We start from the raw sequence: 20,925 nt of genomic DNA, 5'->3' as shown, positions 1-20,925 counted from the left end.
TATCCTCCTCCCTGAGCCTACCCCCTGCCTCGTGTCCTCAAATGCAGGGGCACAGGGGTCTCCCCCATGCCCAAACTCTGTCTCGTAGTGCTCAGCTGAGGACAACCCTGGGGTTAGCAACCTAGACAAATAACAGGCATTTCCACTAGGTGGCAGCAGTGTCTATGCCTGCCTGCTTGTTTCCCTGTTCTTGCCCAAGGAAGGCACAGCTCCCAGGCTCCAGGCCCTCCCGCCTCATCCCATCAGGTTGTATCAGGTGCTGCAGGGAAAGGTATTGCAGGCATGGGGGTTGTCAGAGGAAGTCCCCCGGCCCATCTCGGGGCAGGTCTCTTGGTCATGCACAGAGCCTTCACAGGCTACCCCTCTCTGGGTGGGCTCCCCCAAGGGCCATCCCATTTACCCTTTCTAGTTTCTGCTTTTCCCTTATTTGTCACTTCCCAACAGCCACTTTCACTCCTCTTGCCCCCCCAACCAGTGGCTAAGAATTAGCTCCCTTCTGATTGGAAGGTGGGCCTGTCTGTCACACATGTGTCCCGCCCCACCCAAGCCCAAGGACACTTCAGGGTCTCCTTGGTTTTATTACACAGTTGCCTATTCAGCAGCCTCTGACAGTCCCAGTTCCATGACATGCCCCACACCAGGCATGTGTCTGTGGCGTGTATGAGGTCCTCTGTCCTACGGAAGGAGGCTCCTTCCTCCACTGGATTCGTACCCCTCATCTTTCCGATCCTCAGGGACTACCCAACCATTCTCCTCGCAGCAACCCTGGGAGGTACTTGTCAGGGTCAGCTTCTACTTCCTAAACAAGGAAAAGGCGCAAAAAGAAAAAAAGGGGGGGAAAGAGGAGACAGACTAACATCTATGGGGCCTCCTGCAGGACTGGCTCCTGTGGGCCTCTTTTCCCTACACTTACCTCTTCTAAGAAAGAGGAAGTGATTTACCCAATGACGCAGGCATGTGAAGGGCAGCAGGGACTCAACCTGGTTCCTGGCTCTGGCCCAGGGCCCCCTCCCCAAGTCTGCATGCAGCTGCCCTTGGGGCCTTAGCTGGGAGATGGGGTCCTGGGAGAAGGGGTCCAGAGCCTTTAGCCTTTGGAGTAGATTTGGTAGTTTCCTCCGTTGCCTCAAAAGAACACTGCTGTCCTCTCTACCAGAAAAGGCCCTTTGCGACAGCCTGTTTCAGGCCATCCTGGATAACCCCGTGGTGCAGCTGGGCCTGACCAACCCTAAAATCTTACTGACATTTGAAGACATGCTCGAGAACCCGCTGAACAGCACCCAGTGGATGAACGATGCCGAGACGGGCCCAGTCATGCTGCAGATCTCCCGCATTTTCCAGACCCTGAACTGCACGTAGGCCACGTGCTCCAGCTGCGGGGTCCAGGAGGGCGGCCTCTTACTTCCCAGCCGAGGGCTGGGAAGAGCGGACAGACCCCGGGGTGCCCTGGGCTGGGGAGCGGAGAAGGGCGGGCCGGAGGGGGCCCCACCCTGGGTGTTGGGCGCCCAGGCCACACTCGTGCTTGGATCTTCCTGCTGAAAAACCTCTGTGGCGGCAGCGTGCTCAGCCGTGCCTCTAGCCTCTGACAGTGTTTACAGACAAGGTCGTCACCCCGGGAAGGGGTCATCTCCCTCCAGTGTCCCTCTGGGCTCTTGAAACGCTACTTGGATTGACCTGTAAGCACTGCTTGTAGAGTCCATTTGTTATTTGAAAGATGGCATGTTTCAATCCAAAGTGTTAACGTCAAGGGTACTAACTTAAGTAGAACTCGCAGATGACTTTTCTTTAATAAATGAATTCCCCTTTTCCAAAAAAAAGAAAAGGCCCTTTGGACACAAGCAGTGAATTATCCATTCATTTATTCATCCAACCATTAAATAAATGTATTGAGCTCCTGTTATGTGCTGGGCTCCATTTATGGCTTAGATAGAAATCACCAGGGCATGGTCTCTGCCTGCGGGGACCACAGGGGAGAGAACTCAGGGATGCACATCGTTCAGAGTATAGACAGACAATCCCTAAGGGGCTGTCTACACTTGCTGTCATCGCTCCCTCACCTTTAGTGTATTCAAACCCTTCAGACCTGGCTTTGTCCCTCCCACTGCACTGAAGCCACTTTGGCCAGGTCTGCCAATGACCCCATAACTTGCCACATCTAACGATCACTTCTGTCTTTTTACTTCTGTCATCTAATGGTTGGTTCTGTCTGTCAGCATCCTGCCTCCAGGCATGGGGGCCACACTCATCAGTTTTCTCAACTCCTCCTCCTCTGAGCTGCTCAGGCTTGGACCTTCTCTTTTCTATCTATACCCTCTCTCCCTAGGTGATCTCATCCAGTTGCATGGCTTTAAATACCATCTATACGCTGATGACTCACAAATGTATATTTCCAGCCCAGCCCTCTCCTCTCCTCCAGACTCCCCTACCCAACTTCCTGCATCATGGCTCTGTATGTCCAAAAACATCTCAAACTCAATAGATCCCAAATGGAGCTCTTGATTCTCCTATCTCAAACCTGCGCCTTTTTTCCATCGCAGCAAATGGGCTCACTATTCCTCTAGATGCTCGGCTCAACACAAAAACCTAGGAATCGTCTCAAACCCCTCCCTATTTCTCTCCTGACAAACCCATAATCAAGACCTGTTGGCTAGGACCTCCCTGGAGGTCCAGTGGTTAACACTCCCTGCCTCCATTGCAGGGGGCGCAGGTTCGATCCCTGGCCAGGGAACTAAGATCCCACATGGCACGTGCAGTCAAAAAAAAAAAAAAAAAAAAAAGACCTGTTGGCTCATCTCCAACCTAAATCTCAAATCCATCCACTTCCCTTCCCCTCCAGTGCCGCCCTGCCCCCCTTCATTCAAGCCAGCCCTATGTCTCATCTGGCTTATTGCAACGACCTATGGACTGCTTGATCTCTATTCCCTCTTCCCCAAGCGAGAACAGACCAGAACACGTGGATCCACTACTTAAAACCCTCCAGTGGCTTCCCTTGCCTCCTGTGTTATTTTGAACTTCTTACCCTGATCTGCGACACTCTTGTCTACCTACCCACCTCGGGTTTTCCCGAGCTTCCCTTCCTCGGCACACCCCAGCCTTTGCACACACCTCTGCCTAGGACACTCTTGCCCCAACTTGACCCAGTAATTCCTCCTCATCTTCCAGGTCACAGCTGAGACGACACTTCCCCTGGGAAGTGAACCTGAGTTTTCTGACCATGCCCTGTCACCACATCAGTTTGACTGCACTGGAGTTGTCTGTGTATTTGTCTGTCTCCCCTACAAGCCTGTAAAGCCAGAGATCATTGGCCTTGGTCGTAGCCCTAGCACCACAGTATAGAATAAGTATTCAATAAATACTTACTGGCTTAATGGATGGACGAAAAGCCTTTCCACCTCTGGACAAACCAGGGCTCAGAACTGTCTGTATTTTCCCCCGCGACTGGCTGGAACTCCAGCCTCATCCTTGCCTTCGTGCAACAAGGCTTTCTAGAGGTGAGCTGCTGGGCCTGAGCTAAACCCCAGAAGAAGAAAGCAGTGCAGGAAGCAGGGCTGGGCTTCTTGCCCAGCTCGCCCCTCCTTTTACTGCAGGCCCAGGTCTGCCTCTCCCCAAACCCACCCGCTCCTGGACGGTGTCTCCCTTAGTCCTGCCTCCTCCTTTCTTATCCTGGAGAACCTCAGAGGAAACCTAATGGTTGCCTTTATCTAAAAAAAGATATTATTTTAGTGTATTCTTTTGAGTAGGTAACATATGCACATGGTACAAAATAAATCCTCTTCCTGCCCTCCCCTGCCTCACAGCAGCCTCCTCAGAGGTCACCATAGTTACCACTTTCTTGTGCAGCCTTCCAGGAATAATTTATGCGCAAATAAACAAACATATATAAACGCTTTTTTTTTTTTTCCTCAAATGGCAGCATTCCATTCATGCGCCTCCTTACCTTAGCTTTTTCAGTTACCATGAGATTGTGAAGATGATTCTGTACAAGCACATAAAGGGCCTCTTTCTTGTCATGGCTGCATGTTATTTCACTGTGTGAAATTCTCATAACTGATTGAACCAGTCGTGGACATTTAGGTTGTTTCCAGTCTTTTGCCATTGAAGACATGCTGCCGTTAATAGCCTTGAACTTCTATTATTTTGCTCATGGGCCAAATCCTAGAAGTGGATTTTTTGGATCAAAGAGTCTGACAGTGGCTATGTAACTGAAAGTGGGGTCCGGCTGCTTGCTGCGCAAAAGCCAATAAAGGAGCAAGGTTGGTGCAGAGGAACGTTTGCTTTATTTTGGGTGCTGGCAACCAGTGGGGAGGGTGGACTCCTGTCCAAAGGGCAACTCCCCCCCACTGACAATCAGTGGGCAAGAGCTTTTATAGATGGAGGGAGGGGGCTACATGCAGGAACAGCACAGTCAGCTCTGACAGTCATGTTGAAATTGGTCCTGCGGTGGTCTGATCAGTGTCATCTTGATTGTTTTAAGTACAGTTAGTCTTTAGTTCCAGGGTTGATTTGTTCCCATTTCTTGGAGGCCAGTTCTTGGAATTGTGGGAGCTTATGTCATGGCTACAGTCCGGTCATCATGTAGTTAACTTCTTCCACCTGGTGCGGGTTTCAGTCTCTACAAGACAGCTCACGGGAGATGGCTCAGAATATTATCTATAGCCCTTGAGAAGGAACTAAGGGTCCTTAACTATGCTTAATGACTAAACTTATTATTTAGTCTTGCTGGGCTGTTTTCCTTTGTTTCTGCATTTTCTCACTTCTCTGATCAAACGTATTCTTTTTTTAAAAATTTATTTATTTATTTAATTTTTAATGTATTTTTGGCTGTATTGGGTCTTTGTTGCTGCACCGTGGGCTTTTCTCTAGTTGTGGCTAGCGGGGGCTACTCTTCGTTGCGGAGCACGGGCTTCTCATTGCGGTGGCTTCTCATTGAGGAGCACGGGCTCTAGGCACGAGGACTTTAGTAGTTGCGGCACGCGGGCTCAGTAATTGTGGCTCGCGGGTTCTAGAGCACAGGCTCAGTAGTTGCGGTGCACGGGCTTAGTTACTCCACGGCACGTGGGATCTTCCCGGACCAGGGCTCGAACCTGTGTCCCCTGCATTGGCAGGTGGATTCTTAACCACTGCGCCACCAGGAAAGCCCTAAACTTATTGTTTGGCTAAAGTTTTCCCACAGACAAAAGGCAGGCTGAGGACACGGAGGGGCAAAGACCTAGGGTCCTGCTCCGTTTCAGCTACAGAGGTGGTGCCCATTTACTCACAGCCTCACCAACACTGTGTGTTAACATTTGCTTTGAATTTCACCATTTGATGGGTGACAAGTGGTATCTCAGCATAGTTTGGTTTTACATTTCTATTACTTTAAAAAAATTGGGGTAAAAATACACATATGAATGAATAGCTGTATCTTAGCTGTTTTCAGGCACAAAGTTCAGCAATGTTAAGTATATTCACATTGCTATGCAACCTAAAATCACAATATTTAGTGATGCCAAACTAGTGCCAGGCCTAGCATGCGGCAGCCTCTGCTCCCCAGTAGTGGGGGAGACAGAAATGGAAACAGACATGACAAACCAGAGACAGCACTGGAAGCTGGGGGCTGGGCTGGGGGTGGGGAGATGTTCCAGTAAGTCTCTTAGGAAGAGGGGGTCCAGGATGACCCCTGAAGAAAGGAAAGATCTTCCAGGCTGAGGAACTTGTATGAGCAAAGGTCCACAGGTCTGAGAGATCCAGGTGTGTTCTGGGAACCGCAAGTAATGGTCCTGAGAGCCAGCAAGATGAGCACGGGGGATGAGATTAGAGAAGTCAGGGTCTTGGGCTGAAGGGCCTTGAATCAGGTCACTGTGAGGACTTTGTCATTGGGGGCTGGCAAGTTTTGGACAAAGGAGAGCCAAGATCAAAGGCTGGAGTTAGACTGACAGGCAGGTGACAGGGCTCAGGTGAGAGACAGCAGAGAGCGGAGGAAGGCCTGCAGGGCTCTGAGGCATTCAGAGCGAAACCCCACGCTCCGCTCCACCTGAGGGACAACTGGAGATGGGAGGGTGAGGGAAGGCGGATTCGCAAAGGAGATGCCATCCCTGAGAAGGGGACTTGGACCCTCGGGGGCTGGGTTGGGTCACAGGAGAGAATCCTGAACAACTAATGGAAGGAGGCGTGGGGGGAAGGCCACAGCCTCAGGCCTCAGACTCTCAGGTTTCCCAGCCAGGGTCCGAGACCCCGAGATTTCAAACCTGGGACCGTAGGCGGATCAGACCCCCTTCCCCAGCCCGTTCCTGGGTCACTGCGGATCTCTAAGCCCCGCCCCCACAGGCCCCGCCCCTACGGATATTTGGTAGGGGAGGGCCAGACACCCTCCCCACCTCCTCCAAACGCTCTCTGCGGAGGAGGGGCATAAGGACGCGCGAGGTAGGGGGCGGGGAGGGAGGAGGAGCCGGCGTCGCCATGGCAACCAGGCCGGTGGTCTGCCCTGGAGACCCGGGAGGGAAGCTAGGAGAGAAGGGCGGAGGGAGGCTCCGCCGGCTCGGCGCGGGGGCGGCGCGGGGAGGAGTTGGGGAACACCGGGCAGTTCTCACTGTGGGTTCCTGGCGGCGCAGGGAGCCCGTGTGTCTGCGAGCGTGTGTGTGCGAAGTTCTCCTGGGTGAGTGTGCCAGCGCGTGTCTGGGTTTGTGCATGACTGTGGTGTGCGCACGTGGGCACAGGCGTGTGCGCGGGAGTGTCCGTGCAAGATGCGTGTGTCAGCCTGCCCGTGAATGTGTGTGCACCCGTGTGCGCTCCTAAGTGTGCCCGGGCGGGCGCCGGCGAGAGAGTCCCGCCCCCTCCCCAGCCTCCGTCCGCCCCTCCCCGCCCCGCGCCGCCTGCGCCGGCTGCATCCTCGCCTCCACCTCGCTCACCCCCTCCTCCCCGCACTTTCTCCTGCTCTCCCTCCTTCTCGGCTCAGACTGCCGGACTCGGCGCTCTTCTCGCCGGCCGCGTTGGGAATCGCCGGCTGCCACCGCCCAGCTCGCACCCGCTGGCCCCCCAGTGCTTGGGCACCTGTTGGAGGCGCAGAGACAGGTGCAGGGGGCTGGGCTGCCGGGGGCGAGAGGGTGAGGGTGAGTGTGTGTTAGCCTGTGTGTGCCCCTGGGGGTGTTTAGCTCTCCGGAGGCTGTAATTTCTGGCTCCTCTGGAGAGCCAGTTTCAGGAGGAAGCATCTGAGGCAGGGGTCCTCACCTTGGATGGCAGCGGATGGGGGCCCAGGCAGGCGGGCAGATCCTGGGGCTGAACGAAGGGACAGTGGGAAGTGAAAACCTAAGAGGTGGGTGACCCCCAGACCAGACAGGCGCCTGGTGCAGAAGGATAGTCAGAGCCTCAGAAAGACAGAGGAGGGGGCCTAGGGGGCAGCTTCAGGGGTAGAGGACCCAGGGCAGACAGAAGCCCAGAATGAGGGGCTGGCGCTGGGAAGAGGACAGAGGGACAATCTAGAGGAAAGTGGGCAAGGCTGAGGTGGAGCCAGGACCTATCTGGGGGGAGTGGGCTGGCAGCCCAGCCCCATGGAGCACAGCTTGGGGTCTGGAGGGCCCAGGCCTTCTGCCTGCCCGTCAGCGGGCACAGGCTGCCCTCTCCCTCAGCACCTAGGAAGGGAGGCCAGTGAGGGCCCACAGACCCTGGCGGGTGCCGCCTGGCCCTCAGCCAGCAGACGGGTAGGTTTGAGAAGTCAGCCCCGGACTCAAGCTCTCTCGAACCTCCCTCCCCCAGCCAGGGGTGCTGCATGAGGGGCCGCAGGGGCGACCGCATGACCATCAACATCCAGGAGCACATGGCCATCAACGTGTGCCCGGGGCCCATCCGGCCCATCCGCCAGATCTCTGACTACTTCCCCCGCCGGGGACCAGGACCTGAAGGGGGTGGCGGGGGCTTCGGAGAGGCCCCTGCTCATCTGGGCCCCCTGGCCCTGGCACCCCCTGCAGCCCTCCTTGGGGCCACCACGCCCGAGGATGGAGCTGAGGTGGACAGCTATGACTCGGATGATACCAGTGAGTCTGCGGGCTTGAAGGGCCCAGGGCGCTAATGGGGGCCTCCAGGCTTGTGGGAAGGGGATGGGGCCCTGCTGGGGGTGGGGAGGCGGCGGGCACCGCCACCACAGCTGCAGTCAGTGGAGATTACAGGTTCAGCTAGGCTCAATATTCAATATTTCTGCTGAGACACTCAACCACCCACAGAGCACCAGTTGCAGCCCAGCCAGGGACCCAGACGTGCACACACAAGCAGGCTGACAGGCACAGACACGCACAAACCTTCACAGCTGGCACACGTAGCAGGCCTGCCCACCTGTCTCTCACACACACCTGTCTTTACGCACGGACTCAGGTTACCTCTTCCCTCTTCTCCAGCCGCCCTGGGCACGCTGGAGTTTGACCTTCTCTACGACCAGGCTTCCTGCACTCTGCACTGTAGTATCCTCAGGGCCAAGGTGGGTACTCCCTGCCCCCCGAGAGCCCTGGCCCTGTTTGCCTCCTACCCTGAGAGGGGTGCGTTTCCATTCTCCTTTCCCTTCCCCAGGCCTGACTCCTGCTCCTCTCCCAGCACCCATCTTGGCTCTCCCGCCCCCAAGGGTCCACACTACAGAGAGAGGGAGGGAGGGTGGGCAGGCTGGGACCTCACAGCCCTCTTCCCTCCCCTCCTCCCCAGGGCCTCAAGCCCATGGATTTCAATGGCCTGGCCGACCCCTACGTCAAACTGCACCTGCTGCCTGGAGCCTGCAAGGTAACGGCCTCCCCCTACCCTCGCCCCCCAGCCTGACCCAGCTTGTGGGTGTGCCCCCAACCTTGGTCTGCCTCCAGCCTCTGTGGGTCTGGGGGACATGTACTGTGAACCCTTCGTCCCCACACCTAAGGCCAATAAGCTAAAAACTAAGACTCAGAGGAACACGCTGAATCCCGTGTGGAATGAGGACCTGACGTACAGCGGAATCACAGATGATGACATCACCCACAAGGTGCTCAGGTGAGGGGTCTGTCCTCCCGGTTACCAACGAGTCCAGCTCAGCACCTCCTTGGGGACAACTGTCATTGGAACCTTCTTTGGTTGGTCGACCCACCTCCCATTAAGCCCTCGGATGCTCTAGAACCATCAGTGGCTCCCTGTCCCCTTCGGGAGCAGGCCAGAATGTTCCCCTGGGTTCCTGCCCTCCAAATAGCTCCTACTGCTCCTCCAACAGAGGACCGCCCTCTTGCGACTGGTCGGGTTCCTATCTCCTGACCTTTGCCTGTCGTGTCTCTTCCTGCTTCCTCTCTCTGCCGGCCTAAATCCCACTCATCATTTGAGGCTCTGCCTCCTCCTGCAATCTTTCCCTGCTCACTGAGACCCCTTCTCAGAGCCCCTGACTTAAGTCAGACCTATGCAGCAGAGGTCTGCCCATTCTGCTGCCCTTGTCTCCCTAACATCTCTAAGGAGTGAAGTCTCAAGCGACAGAAACAGGAATGAGGCTTAGGGAGGTTAAGTGACTTGCTCAAGGTCATGTGGTTGCTAGGTGGCAGAGCTGGGAATTGAACACCTCTGCATGACACAGCTGCTCGAGAGTGTCACAGCAGAAGGCAGGGAAAGGGGCTGCAGACCGAGACGGATGGAAGTAAAAGCAATAATCTCTTACTTGCTGGGTTCATGAGTCTCTCCCAGGCTGGCTCCCTGCTCCACACAGGAAAGGACAGGGGCTCTAGGGGGAGGTATGCGCTCCTGGTCCAACTGCTCAAGGCTCCTTCAGGCCCTTCTAGCTCTTACATCCTGGACCCGTGACCCACATCCACCAGTGCACACCCTGTGCATGTTCAGTTGGATCCTGTCCCCAGGCCCTGAATGGAGGCTGTGTGTGTGTGTGTGTGTGTGTGTGTGGTCGCGTTCCTAAGGTTTGTGAGGGCTTCCTCAAGGAGCCGAGCAGGTCCTGATGGGCCGGGGACAGCCTGGGCAGCTGGAAAGGGAGGCGCAGAGGAACAGGGCAAATCAAAACATCCTCCCCCAGCTCCAGGCCTGGTGCTCCCCACACAGCCCTGAGACAGCCCATTTTACAAGTGAGGTGTAGAGTATTTAGGGCAGAGCTGGGACCAGCCTCGAGTGTTCAGAGTTCAGTCGGAGGACCTTTCTCCCAAACTGGAGTGGGGCTCAAGTACCCCAGGGGGCCTTGACCCTGCAGTTCCCTACCAGGATCTCCGTCTGTGATGAAGACAAGCTGAGCCACAACGAGTTCATCGGGGAGATCCGTGTACCCCTCCGCCGCCTCAAGCCTTCACAGAAGAAGCATTTTAACATCTGCCTTGAGCGCCAGGTCCCGGTCTGTGCCAGGCTGCGGGGTACCACGGGAAGGGGGCCCTGGGGAGATCAGGTTTCCAGAACTTTCTCTTTGCCCCCTCAGCTGGCTTCACCCTCTTCCATGTCTGTGGCGCTGAGGGGCATCTCCTGTTACCTGAAGGAGGTGAGCCACCCACAGGGACCGCATCTGGGCGGGAGGTGGTGAGGGTGCCGGCTGACGCCCGCATCTGCTGGCAGCTGGAGCAGGTGGAGCAGGGGCCTGGGCTGCTGGAAGAGCGCGGGCGCATCCTGCTGAGCCTCAGCTATAGTTCTCGGCGCCGCGGGCTGCTGGTGGGCATCGTGCGCTGCGCCCACCTGGCTGCCATGGACGTCAACGGCTACTCTGACCCCTACGTCAAGACGTGAGCCCTCGCCCTGCCCCGAGGCCCACCCTCCCCTCCCCAGGGACTTGCCACCAGCCCCATCCTCTTCTGGGCCTGGCCTGTCCCTGACTGACCTGGTGCCCCACCCGTCCCTCCTCCCCCTCGGCAGGTACCTGAGGCCAGACGTGGATAAGAAATCCAAGCACAAAACACGTGTGAAGAAGAAGACTCTAAACCCGGAATTTAATGAGGTAAATGGGGCAGAGGCCAGAAATCGAGCGGGGCTGGGGCTGGGAGTGGGGGCAGAGCCTCATGGAAGGTGTCGCTTGCCCTGTCCCAGGAGTTCTTCTACGAGATGGAGCTCTCCACTCTGGCCAGCAAGACTCTGGAAGTCACAGTCTGGGACTATGACATTGGCAAATCCAACGACTTCATCGGTGAGGGAGGAGCCTGCTGGGTGGTGCTGATGGAGGGCAGCCCGGCAGTGAGCCCGGCCCTGATCTTGCCTGCCTCTACTGCTCCCAGGTGGCGTGGCCCTGGGGCCAGGCGCCCGGAGAGAGGCCCGGAAGCACTGGAGCGACTGTCTGCAGCAGCCGGACGCAGCTCTGGAGCGCTGGCACACCTTGACCAGCCAGTTGCCCCCGGCAGCCGGAGCCCTGCCCTCAGCCTGAGCAGGACAGCGGCCGCCCAGCACAGGGCCCTCAGGGCTGGGCCCAGTAGGCAGCCTTCGCACGAGTGTGTTGCACGTTTACACGGGGTGGAGGCCCCACCCCGCACTACTTGTCTTGTTTCGTGTCTCCGTGACCGTGGGTCTGTCTTCTTGTGAGGGACTGTGGAGATCTATATTCACATATGCAAACTTCCTCCTGCCTGACTCGCTACAACAGACAAATATGCAAACCACCCATCCAGAGCACACCTGCAGGGGGGATCCCACAGTGCCCCTGCCCCAAGGACCCGGCTGCTGCTCCTCTCTCCTGCCTCTCCAGGCTGCCCGGCCCCCTCCCCTCCAGGGAGGAGGTCGGATTAGGGGGGGTTTGGAGGAGGAGGTTTCCAAAAATGAAAATGACACACACAAAAAGAGGCACTCCTTTAATGCAGAATCTTCATTAAAAAAACCACCACCACCGAGCCCTGTACAGCTGCCCTTTTAAGTGGGGGGCCACCGCAGGGTCTCTGCCTCTCTGAGAGGTGGCAGATGCTCCTGGCCCACTCATTTAAATAACTGTCCCCTGGATTGGGCTGGGATGTGAAGGCAGGGCCCTTGCCCTCCCTGGAGAGGGCCCACCTTCTGGGGGACATTCATGCATGTTTACGCCTTTTCTGATTGTGTCAGTGGCCACAGCATGGCAACCGGGCGTCAATAAACGTCTCTGCGGAAGCTGGGGGCTCATGTGTGCTGACACAGAGGGCGCTGGGCAGGGGGTCAGGCAGAGGGGTTCACTCCGGGATGTCGATCACCAGGTCATCATCCCCGTCCAGGGCGTCGTCCCCGCTGCCTGCATCGCTGAACATCTGCCGAGGGACGGCGCTCAGGATCGTAGGGGGAGGCATCTTGGGTGGGGGCAGTGGGGCCAGGGCTGCCCCCACGCCGGCCCCAGAACCCCGGCCTGGGAAGGTCAGCGGCCCTCCCACGGGGCAGTCGGGGGGTCCTACCGCCATCTGCAGCAGCGGGGAGAAACACAGGGAGGGCCTGTCAGGGAGGCACTGGGACCTCCAGGAGGCTGGCACTGCCCCTTAAGACAGTTCCAGGGGATGGGCAAGGGGGCAAAGGCTCATTCAAGGGGTAGTGGACACAGCCAGGCCAGCCACGGCTGGAATCAGGGAGCCTGCCCCACCTCAGCCCTGCAGAGTCTCACACCAGCAAGTGCGTGGGGGTGAGGGTTGGTGATGGAAGTGCTGATGAGGGTGGCGGTGGAGAGAGTCTCATGGGAAACCAGGAGGGAAAGGCCGGGCCCTGCCCTTGCCAGTCAGGCACTGTGGCTGCCCCTGGGATAGCAGCCAGAGCCAGAGCCAGCCTGGAGTGCCTGCCTGCCCGCCTCTGGGCACCTCCAGTACCACCTGCCACACTGGCCTCCTCTCCCTCCTCCTCCTGCAGGGCTCACTGGTTTGGTGGAGGGTGTCAAAGGTCTTCACCCCCGGCCGTGCGAGGCTTCTACCTCTTGTGTCTGGGAGGGGCCCCTCTTTGGGATCCCCAGAGCCACCGGCCTAGGCCAGGCCCTCCTCTCAGCTCACCTGGACTCCCTGCCTTCAGCCTCTCCCAGATCCAGCTCCTCCTCCGCACTGCAGCCAGAGTAAGCTCTCTAGAACACAGACCTGAGCGCGTCACTCCTGTACTCGGGGGCCTCCGGCTCCTCGCTGCCCTCAGGACAGGCAGTGCCTGAGAACAGGCCAGTCCTTCCACCTGGACTGTCCTTTTCTATTTGTCAAAGGTCCTGCTTTGTGCTCTGAGGCTGGGAAGTGGCCCCTGTCCTGCCCAACCCTCCAGTCCCACCCCTGCCAGGTCCTTCTGAATCCTTCCCAGAGATCTGTGGGCCTCCTGCTTTGCCTGTAGGCACAAACTGAGCACCTAGTATGTGCCAGGTGACTTCCATTAATGATCTCTCACCATTCCGACCACCCTGGAAGGGAGGAGAGGTCATCAGCCAGAGGAGGAAACGGAGGCTTGGAAATGGAGGTTTGAAGGCACAGGCCTGCCAGGTCCCCACCAGGCAGTGTCCAGTCTGGCCCCGGGTGCGGGGATGGCAGTAGTCTTCACAGTGGCCCTTCTGATTGCCTTAACACATTCGGGCCCCTGTGGCCTACTCTCTGCTTCTCAAGGTGGCCCCCTCACCGCCGCTGTTCCTAGGGTGGCATGGAGGGCCAGAGTGGGTTTGTACCTCGGGCGACTGGGGTCTGCCAGGATGGATGACAGGAAGCCCAGCTCTGAACAGCACCCTTGCACCCAGTACCAGGCACTCATGTGCACACACGGGAGCAGATGCACACGCACGACTGAAAAGGCCGGTGGCATGACTGTCCCCCTCCTCTGGCCACCACCTCTTGATTACCTACCTGAGGCCCCATGTACTACCCCTGCTTGGACTGACTTCATGGCCTCCTCAGCGTGACCCACGGTAGTGAATGCTTATCTGTGGCGTACTAGGGACAAGGCACCAGGCTAAGTGTTTTCTCTCTCTTAACTCATTTTATCCTCACAACGACCCCACCGAACAGAGGAGCAAGCGGAGGCTCTGAGAGTTAAATGACGCGCCCAAGTCGCACGGCGAGTGCGTGGAGGAAACCCAGCTAAAACGGGTGAGGCCCAGGCTCCTGACTGACCTGCTTCAGTCTTCACAGCGTCCCCTCCCCTCTCCTCACACCACCACACCCAGAAACTTCAGGGACCCCCACTCTCCTCATAGGACACCCAGCCTTCTATGACCTGACCCACCCTATCCTTCCTACGCTGTTCGCTCTCTCTCACCCCTCCGGCTCCAGCCCAAACACCGCTTTTGCCGCGTCCCCCCCTTCCTTCCACAACCGCCTCAGCCTGAATATCCAAATCTCACCCTGGGCTCAAGTGTCACCTGTTCTTTGAGGCCGTCCCTGATTTATCCCCTCCCCCATGCACCGCCATTGGTTTGGGCCCTTTTCCCCTGCCTGCCCCGAACATAGCTCACTGACACGCCTCTGGGTCAGGAGCCAGCACTTCAGAGCCCTGAACTGCCAAGCGCACCCCACGCCACGCCTCCACGCTCTGCTCCAGGTTTCTCTGGCCCGTGCCTTCTCCACCAGTCCGCCCAGCCCAGGAAGCAGAACCCCTGCCAAGTAGCGTGAAGCAGGAGCTGAGCAGTATCGTCACCCATTAGCTACTCATCTTCCAGGCTCAAGGGCCACGGTCACGCGGGAGGAAGTGGCAGAGCTGGGGTTAGAACTCCAGAACCCACACTCCTAACCACAAGCAGGGCTCCCGTTCCACCTCTGGCTCCAGAGTCTCGAGTCTACAGTCCACCCAACTTGAGAGCTGCCAGCCCGGTCCTTATTTCACTTTGACTCAGAGCTGGAAGGGCACTGTGCCTTCCGTGTCCTCATCTCTCCCAGGGCTCAGGGTGCAGAGACCTCTTCTCCTCGCCATCCACCTCCCTGCCCGTGACTTCCAAATACGGCCCCCGTGCGGCCCAGGCTCACGTCACCCAGTTGTCTCGTTGACATTTCCAGACAGCATCTCAAGACATCCAAAGCCAAACTCACCTTCCTTCCCAAACCTGCTCCTCCCACAGTCCTCCCCGACTCAGAAAAGGGCCACTTCTTTGGCTGCTCAGGCCAAAACCCCTGGAGTCACCCTCAACGCCCCTCTCTCTCACAGCCCACACGGCTCTTCCTGGGGCTCATTCTTTGAAAGAGACCCATCACCCACTTTTCACTCTTCCCCCTGCTGCCTGGTTGACCGCAGGAGCCTCCTCACTGGTATCCCCACTTCCATCCTGACCCCCCACCCACCAGCCTATTCACTGCAGTGTCAAGCAATTTTCTTAACATGTCAATCAGATCAGACGCCCCTCTGCCCCACCTTCTCCAGTGGCTCCCGTTTCACTCACAGTACCAGCCAAAAACTTCCCAATACCTCCAAGGCCCTCCACAGCCTTGCCCCTCAGGTGCTGTTCTGACCTGCTCTCTGGTCACTCTCCCTCTCCCTCTCCTCCGACCACACTGGCCTCCTTCCTAGTCCTTGAAGAAGCCGAACACGTACCCACCCCCAGGGCCCCTGTGCTGGTTCTTCCTGAATGAAACACTTTGCAGAGAGCCAGAGGGCTTTGCTCATTTAAGTCTCTGACCACCCCACTGTAAACATCAGCCCCATGTACTCTGGTGTTTCCCACGCTCTTTACCTGAATCTATTTTTCTACATTGTTACCTATTTATCTTGCTTGTTTCCTGCCTACCCTTCGAGAACATGGGCTCCATGAAAGCAGGGATTTCTGCTTTGTTCGCTATTGTATCTGCAGCACCTAGCACAGTGCCTGGTACACAGTAGACGCTCCGCAACACTGGCTGATTACACGTGGTTTGATCACTCACTTTACAGACACACAATCTGAGACCTAGAGGGTCACGGTCACATGGTTTCTAAGTGGTGCAACCTTGACTTGATTCTAGATCCCACAACTCTGCCCCTCCTTGGGGGCTGCCTGGCAATACAGAACACTTGTGAAAATCAGCCTGGCCCCCAGCCACCTTCACTCTGAGCTCCCCGAGTCTGGGCTTGCCCTGACTGGTCTCACAGGGAACCTGGGAGCCAGGACTTCTGGGACCCGCCCCTCAGCGCCTAACCCTGGGCTGGGTCCCCAGCAGCAGCCCCAAATCAGCCCTTCAACGTTCTCGGACAGGCCCCCAGCCGTCCTGAGCCTCCCTCAGGTGGCTGTCCTGCCGTTCTGGCCCCTCCCTAACGTCCCCCAAACAGGGTACCTTGAGTTTCCGGGGCAGGCGGGGCCGTTTCTCCCGCTTGGGCCTCAGGGGGCTGGGCTCGGGCAGCTGCAGGGCCAGGTAGTCAGAAGGGAATGGGGGGTAGGTGGGGGAAGCCAGCTGCAGGCGGGAGTGAGGGGATGGAGATGGGAAATGGAGTGGATGGGGTGGGGGTAGAAGGAAGAAATGCAAACAGGAGGAAGAATGGAAAAACAAGAGATGGTGATGAGTGTGGCTCCTGAGAACAGACGGGAGGGGACAGCAGCAGGACTGTGTCCTGGGGTCTCCTCTCCTCAGTCACGTCTGTCCCCCATTCCTACACCAGAGAGAAGTAGGCAGCCCCGACTCACACCCCTCCGAGGCACGCTTGCTGGCCACACCCAGACAGATGTTCTTGGCGCTGGGCTGGCTTCACCCTGAGGCCTGGACCCTCTGCCCAAATGATGCCCACCTTATTCCCAGGCATCTGACCATTTCCCACCCTTGACCCCAACTCACCGAGCTCAGGTATGGGGAGGGGGCCCCAGAGGCCTGAAGGGGAAACCCTGTTGAAGGAGGCAGGGAGAGGCTGGTGGGGGAGGGGGCACCCCCCAGCGGAGGGCTTCTCTTCCTGGAGAAAGGACAGGGGAGGGGGTCAGAGGCAAGAGGCAGCCCAGGTACCCTCTCCAACCCCCACCCCCCACCCTCCAGGGAAGAATGATGGCTTCTTCTCACCTCTTAGGGGCTGGCGTGTCCGACAACTTGGATGTCCCCTCTGTCTCGCTGTTATCTGAAGATGCAGTGGCATCTGAGTCTGTGAGGGGGAGGGCTGGTAAGTAGTGGGTGGGAGTCCCTGTCTACCCCAGAGGGGCGTAATCTCAACTCTACGGAAGGGTTCTGGGGAATCTGAAGGGCACACAGGTGTATTCTGGGGAGGCCCACAGCTTCCTTAAAATGTCCTTTACGACCTAATTCCTGCCTGGACTCCTCCCTGGTAACATACTGTCAAGCATTTTCTACGTGCCAGGCTCTGAACAGGTGCTTGACATTCACTGCCTCTCCTTGTCTTCAGAACTATCCAAGGAGGAAAGGGAAGACGTCACCTCCGCTTTTCAGATGCAGTCACGGAGGCTCAGAAAGGAAGGTGTTGGACTGGGACTTGAGCCCAGGCCTCTGACTCCTGACCATTTTATGCTATTCTCTCCTTATTTGCCTAAGCTGTCCAGAGCTTACCTCTGCCCCACTCCACATATGCAGGGTCCTGGTAATTTGCCCCTCAAATCTCTCCTACCTTCACTCACTGCTCCCCATTCCAACTGTCACGAGGTCAGGTCAGCACCATGTCAAAATCACCTGCTAAGCAATCTCACCTCTCCTGCCACCCACTGTCCTCCCCAAGGACAGAACAACATAAAAGGCAAAACTGATCACATCCTTCCCAATGCCTGGAAGCATTTGAAGTGCTTCTTAATATAGCCCCAACCCACCCTTCTGGTCTCCCAACCAAACTGTATTCTTCACATCACACCAACCTATTTTCTCAAAACCAAAATTCATTTCCCAGATTTGTGCCTCTACCTAGAAGGCCCATCATTCACTTAACAGATAACCATTTACACGTAAAATACGTTATTCCCGATTTCTCTGCTCAGATAGATCCTTTAAGAAGCAGATTAGGGCTTCCCTGGTGGCACAGTGGTTGGGAGTCCGCCTGCCGCTGCAGGGGATGCAGGTTCGTGCCCCGGTCCGGGAAGATCCCACATGCCGCGGAGCGGCTGAGCCCACGCGTCCAGAGCCTGTGCTCTGCAACAGGAGAGGCCACAGCGGTGAGAGGCCCGCGTACCGCAAAAAAAAAAAAAGAGAAGTAGATTAAATGCCACCTCTCTGAAAAGTCTCCCAGAATCCCTCAGGCCCAGTTGATGGCTGACTCTTCCAGAACCCTTTACTCTCACTGGTCACGGCTCTCCTCACTCTGCTAGGACATTGTCATATATGGGTGTCTCCCTGACCACACTGTGGGCTTCTCCAGGAGATAAGTGGTGGCTTATGTCTCTGGCTCTTGTTTCTCAGCTATATCCCACTCTGATCATAAACAGGCTGGGTTCCCTCACGCCTCCTATCCTGAAGTCCCCCTCCAAAAGCAAGTTAACTGAAAGACCTCCAGGAAGGAACACGAAGGCAATGAGAAGCTAGAATGAAAGCCACATATTTTGCCATGATCTACATGAGTTGGCTCCTACCTACTTCTTTGACCTCATCCACTGCCTTCCTATAATATGTAAATGAATAGGTGTTCAATGTTCTAATAAAACATTATTTACAAAAACAAACAATCTAGGGACTTTTCTGGTGGGGCAGTGGTTAAGAATCCGCTGGCCAATGCAGCGGGCATGGGTTCGATCCCAGGTCCAGGAAGAACCCACATGCCGTGGAGCATTTAAGCCCGTGTGCCACAACTACTGAGCCTGCGCTCTAGAGCCCGTGAACCGCAACTACTGAAGCCCGCGCGCCTAGAGCCCGTGCTCCGCAACAAGAGAAGCCACTGCAATAAGCCCGCGCACCGCAACGAAGAGTAGCCCCCACTCGCCGCAACTAGAGAAAACCCGCGCGCAGCAATGAACACCCAACGCAGCCAAAAATAAATAAGTAAATAAAACAAAAACAAGCAATCTGGCTAGCTTTTTGCTGACCCTTGCTCTAGACACCATGGAGAGAGGTGATTGCATGTGACATGGCTTATGAGAAAAACTGGGCCACAAAGGCCCACCTTAGGACTTTTTCAAATTGTGGGTATCAACCCAATAGTGGGTCACAAATTCAACTTATTGATTTACAACGAGCACTAAATGGAAAAAAAAAAATCAGTCTAAAAAGTATCAGAACAAACTGCATATAGGACTCTTAACATTATTTCACTAAATTTTGTTTTATAAGCAAGTAAGTACGTGGGGGTTGGTCACGATGTAAAATCTATTATTGGTTGTAAACGGTGCTCAAAAAAAGTTTGAGAACAGTGCTTTATGTGCTTCATCCCTTCTCCTCAAAAAACCTGGTACGTTTTTACCTCAGGGAATCTGCATCTGTGACTCCCTCTGTGGGAAATCTCTCACTCATCTTCACATCTTCTTCTTATCTAGGTCCCAGCTCCAACATTACTTCCTGAAAAAAGCCTTTCTTGAATTCTTTATTAAGATGTTGCCTGCCATCTACTTTTGTATGGTCTGTAACTAAGAACGGCTTTTACATTTTTAAATCGTTGGGAGAAAAGAAACTCCGAAGAAAAATATTTCATGACGTGCAAGTTTTATGATATTCAAATTTCAGTATTCATAAATAAAGTTTTATTGAAACACAGCCATACTCACTTATTTACAACTCACCTATTGCTGCTTCTGCACTACAAAGGCAGAGCTGTATAGGCGCAACAGAAATTGTACGTTCTGCAAAGCCTAAAATACTTATTACTTGGCCCTTTACAGAGAAAGTTTATCAACCCCCGTTCTACTCCAATCCCTACCACGTAACCCTGATTTTCTTCTTCAAATCTAAAATTCTAGTTTATTTCTTTGCTTACTTACTACCTCCAACGAGAATACAAATTCCAAGAGGCTTTATCCATCTTGGTTACCACTGTATCCTCTGTGCAAAGCCCACTGCCTGAAATACAGCAGATACTCAGTCATACTTGAGTGAAAGAATAGTGAGGAGGACGACAAGCGACTAGGCTTAAGAACCATTGGAGGCTGTATTGGCCTCCGCGGCCTAAAGGGAGGGCCCAGGAAGCTTGCTGGAGTGCCAGGAGCATGTCCTCCACCAATTTTTCACGACCTTGCTCACCAGAGGAGTCTTCATCCACGTTCTCGTACTGCAACAGTCGGTCTAGGAGGAAACTGAGGGAGGGGGCGGAGAGAACAAGAGTGTTTACTCCCATCTCTGCAATGTTCTCCTGGGCCCTCGTCCCTTCCAGCTGGCCTGTTGGAGCCTCACAACAGCCCCGAGGCAGTTATCATGCATTTGTGGCCCATTCCAGGATGGGGTCCGAATGCAGGTCCACAGGAGCCACATCACCCGCTGGCCTCCCTCCTCCCCTCAACGTGTCTCACCTCTTGTCCCGGGACACCTTCAGCAATTTCCTCTGCGCCTTCCTCAGTTCCTCCTGGAAGCACTCGTGTTCCTGTATTACCGGCAAGGTGGGAGCTGAGCCAACGGCCGTCCGTAAATGGAGCCCGGACGCCGGCCACAGCTCACCCTACTCTCTTCACACACAGGTAAACTGAAGTCTTACAAGCGCCAGGCCTCACCCCCCACCGCCTCACCACCCCAGCACTCACGTAGATGAGGAATTTGAGCTTCCGCTTCAGGTTCCGGTATTTCTTCTTGTAGTCCACTTCGCCGTCCGCCGGCCCGTTCATGACCCGCCCCGGGAGAAGCGCCCCAGCACTGGCCGGGAGCCGGGCTACCCCGAGCCGGCTCAGCCCGGCCTCTCCCACCTCCACTTCCGCAGAGTCGGCTGGGCTGTATCCGCTGGGACTACAACTCCCGCCGTGCCCCGCGCCTAGGAATCGTAACCACACCGGCTGCCCTCCCGGGGAATACCGGGAAAGGAACGTTGCTTCCAGGGGATACGCTAAAAATGGCGCCGCGGCGACGCGATGATGTCACAAAGATGGCGGACGCTGGAGGGCACCCTTACTGATTCGAAATGTGCTTAGCGATTTGAAGCCACGAGAACGCATTCCTCCTCGGATTCCTAGTCTCCTGGCGAGGACGCCCTTTTCCTTCTGTCTTTCAAAATCACAGATGCCTAGTTGCTGCCCGTGACCACGAAACAGAGGCAGCGTCCCGGGTTGATTGTTACATCCAA

At 56.0% G+C, this 20,925-nt stretch overlaps 2 protein-coding genes across 8 annotated transcripts; one reads left to right on the top strand and one right to left on the bottom strand.

Annotated features, from left to right (window-relative positions):
- The first annotated feature begins 6,521 nt into the window (after nt 1-6,521).
- DOC2A (double C2 domain alpha) lies at nt 6,522-12,018 on the top strand. Of its 4 annotated transcripts, none has more exons than XM_073792135.1 (11): nt 6,524-6,631; nt 6,932-7,047; nt 7,729-8,006; nt 8,364-8,443; nt 8,662-8,736; nt 8,867-8,976; nt 10,171-10,438; nt 10,513-10,676; nt 10,807-10,888; nt 10,978-11,074; nt 11,163-12,018. In XM_073792135.1, the coding sequence occupies exons 3-11, from the start codon at nt 7,742-7,744 to the stop codon at nt 11,306-11,308; spliced, it is 1,287 nt and encodes a 428-aa protein (XP_073648236.1). In that variant the 5' UTR covers nt 6,524-6,631; nt 6,932-7,047; nt 7,729-7,741; the 3' UTR covers nt 11,309-12,018. The 4 variants fall into 4 exon arrangements, with proteins under 4 accessions (XP_073648237.1, XP_073648236.1, XP_033696022.1 ...); XM_033840132.2 differs by having other exon boundaries at nt 6,527-7,047; nt 10,171-10,297; nt 10,379-10,438; XM_033840131.2 differs by having other exon boundaries at nt 6,524-7,085.
- Nucleotides 11,717-20,526, bottom strand: INO80E (INO80 complex subunit E). Of its 4 annotated transcripts, XM_033840136.2 has the most exons (8): nt 20,393-20,526; nt 20,165-20,235; nt 19,899-19,951; nt 16,797-16,875; nt 16,581-16,692; nt 16,086-16,202; nt 12,873-12,940; nt 12,157-12,299 (listed from the first exon to the last, which is right to left on the bottom strand). In XM_033840136.2, the coding sequence occupies exons 1-8, from the start codon at nt 20,471-20,473 to the stop codon at nt 12,290-12,292; spliced, it is 591 nt and encodes a 196-aa protein (XP_033696027.1). In that variant the 5' UTR covers nt 20,474-20,526; the 3' UTR covers nt 12,157-12,289. The 4 variants fall into 4 exon arrangements, with proteins under 4 accessions (XP_033696024.1, XP_033696025.1, XP_033696026.1 ...); XM_033840133.2 differs by lacking the exon at nt 12,873-12,940 and having other exon boundaries at nt 11,717-12,299; XM_033840134.2 differs by lacking the exon at nt 12,873-12,940 and having other exon boundaries at nt 11,717-12,299; nt 16,086-16,151.
- Between the last annotated feature and the right edge of the window lie 399 nt (nt 20,527-20,925).

This window comes from Tursiops truncatus, chromosome 15, assembly GCF_011762595.2.
Source record: "Tursiops truncatus isolate mTurTru1 chromosome 15, mTurTru1.mat.Y, whole genome shotgun sequence".
NCBI classification, from domain to species: Eukaryota; Metazoa; Chordata; class Mammalia; order Artiodactyla; family Delphinidae; genus Tursiops; species Tursiops truncatus.
This window is presented reverse-complemented; position numbering and strand designations above follow the sequence as displayed.

Excerpts from the sequence above, each read along its gene's own strand:
- DOC2A (XM_073792135.1), top strand. The coding sequence starts at position 7,742 with ATGAGGGGCCGCAGGGGCGACCGCATGACCATCAACATCCAGGAGCAC. Across the intron at positions 8,737-8,866 it reads TGCTGCCTGGAGCCTGCAAG|GCCAATAAGCTAAAAACTAA; the intron begins GTAACGGCCTCC and ends CCCACACCTAAG. Across the intron at positions 11,075-11,162 it reads CAAATCCAACGACTTCATCG|GTGGCGTGGCCCTGGGGCCA; the intron begins GTGAGGGAGGAG and ends TACTGCTCCCAG.
- INO80E (XM_033840133.2), bottom strand. The coding sequence starts at position 20,473 with ATGAACGGGCCGGCGGACGGCGAAGTGGACTACAAGAAGAAATACCGG. Across the intron at positions 16,203-16,580 it reads CCTCCCCATACCTGAGCTCG|CTGGCTTCCCCCACCTACCC; the intron begins GTGAGTTGGGGT and ends TCCCGCCTGCAG. Across the intron at positions 12,300-16,085 it reads GCCTGCCCCGGAAACTCAAG|ATGGCGGTAGGACCCCCCGA; the intron begins GTACCCTGTTTG and ends CCGCTGCTGCAG.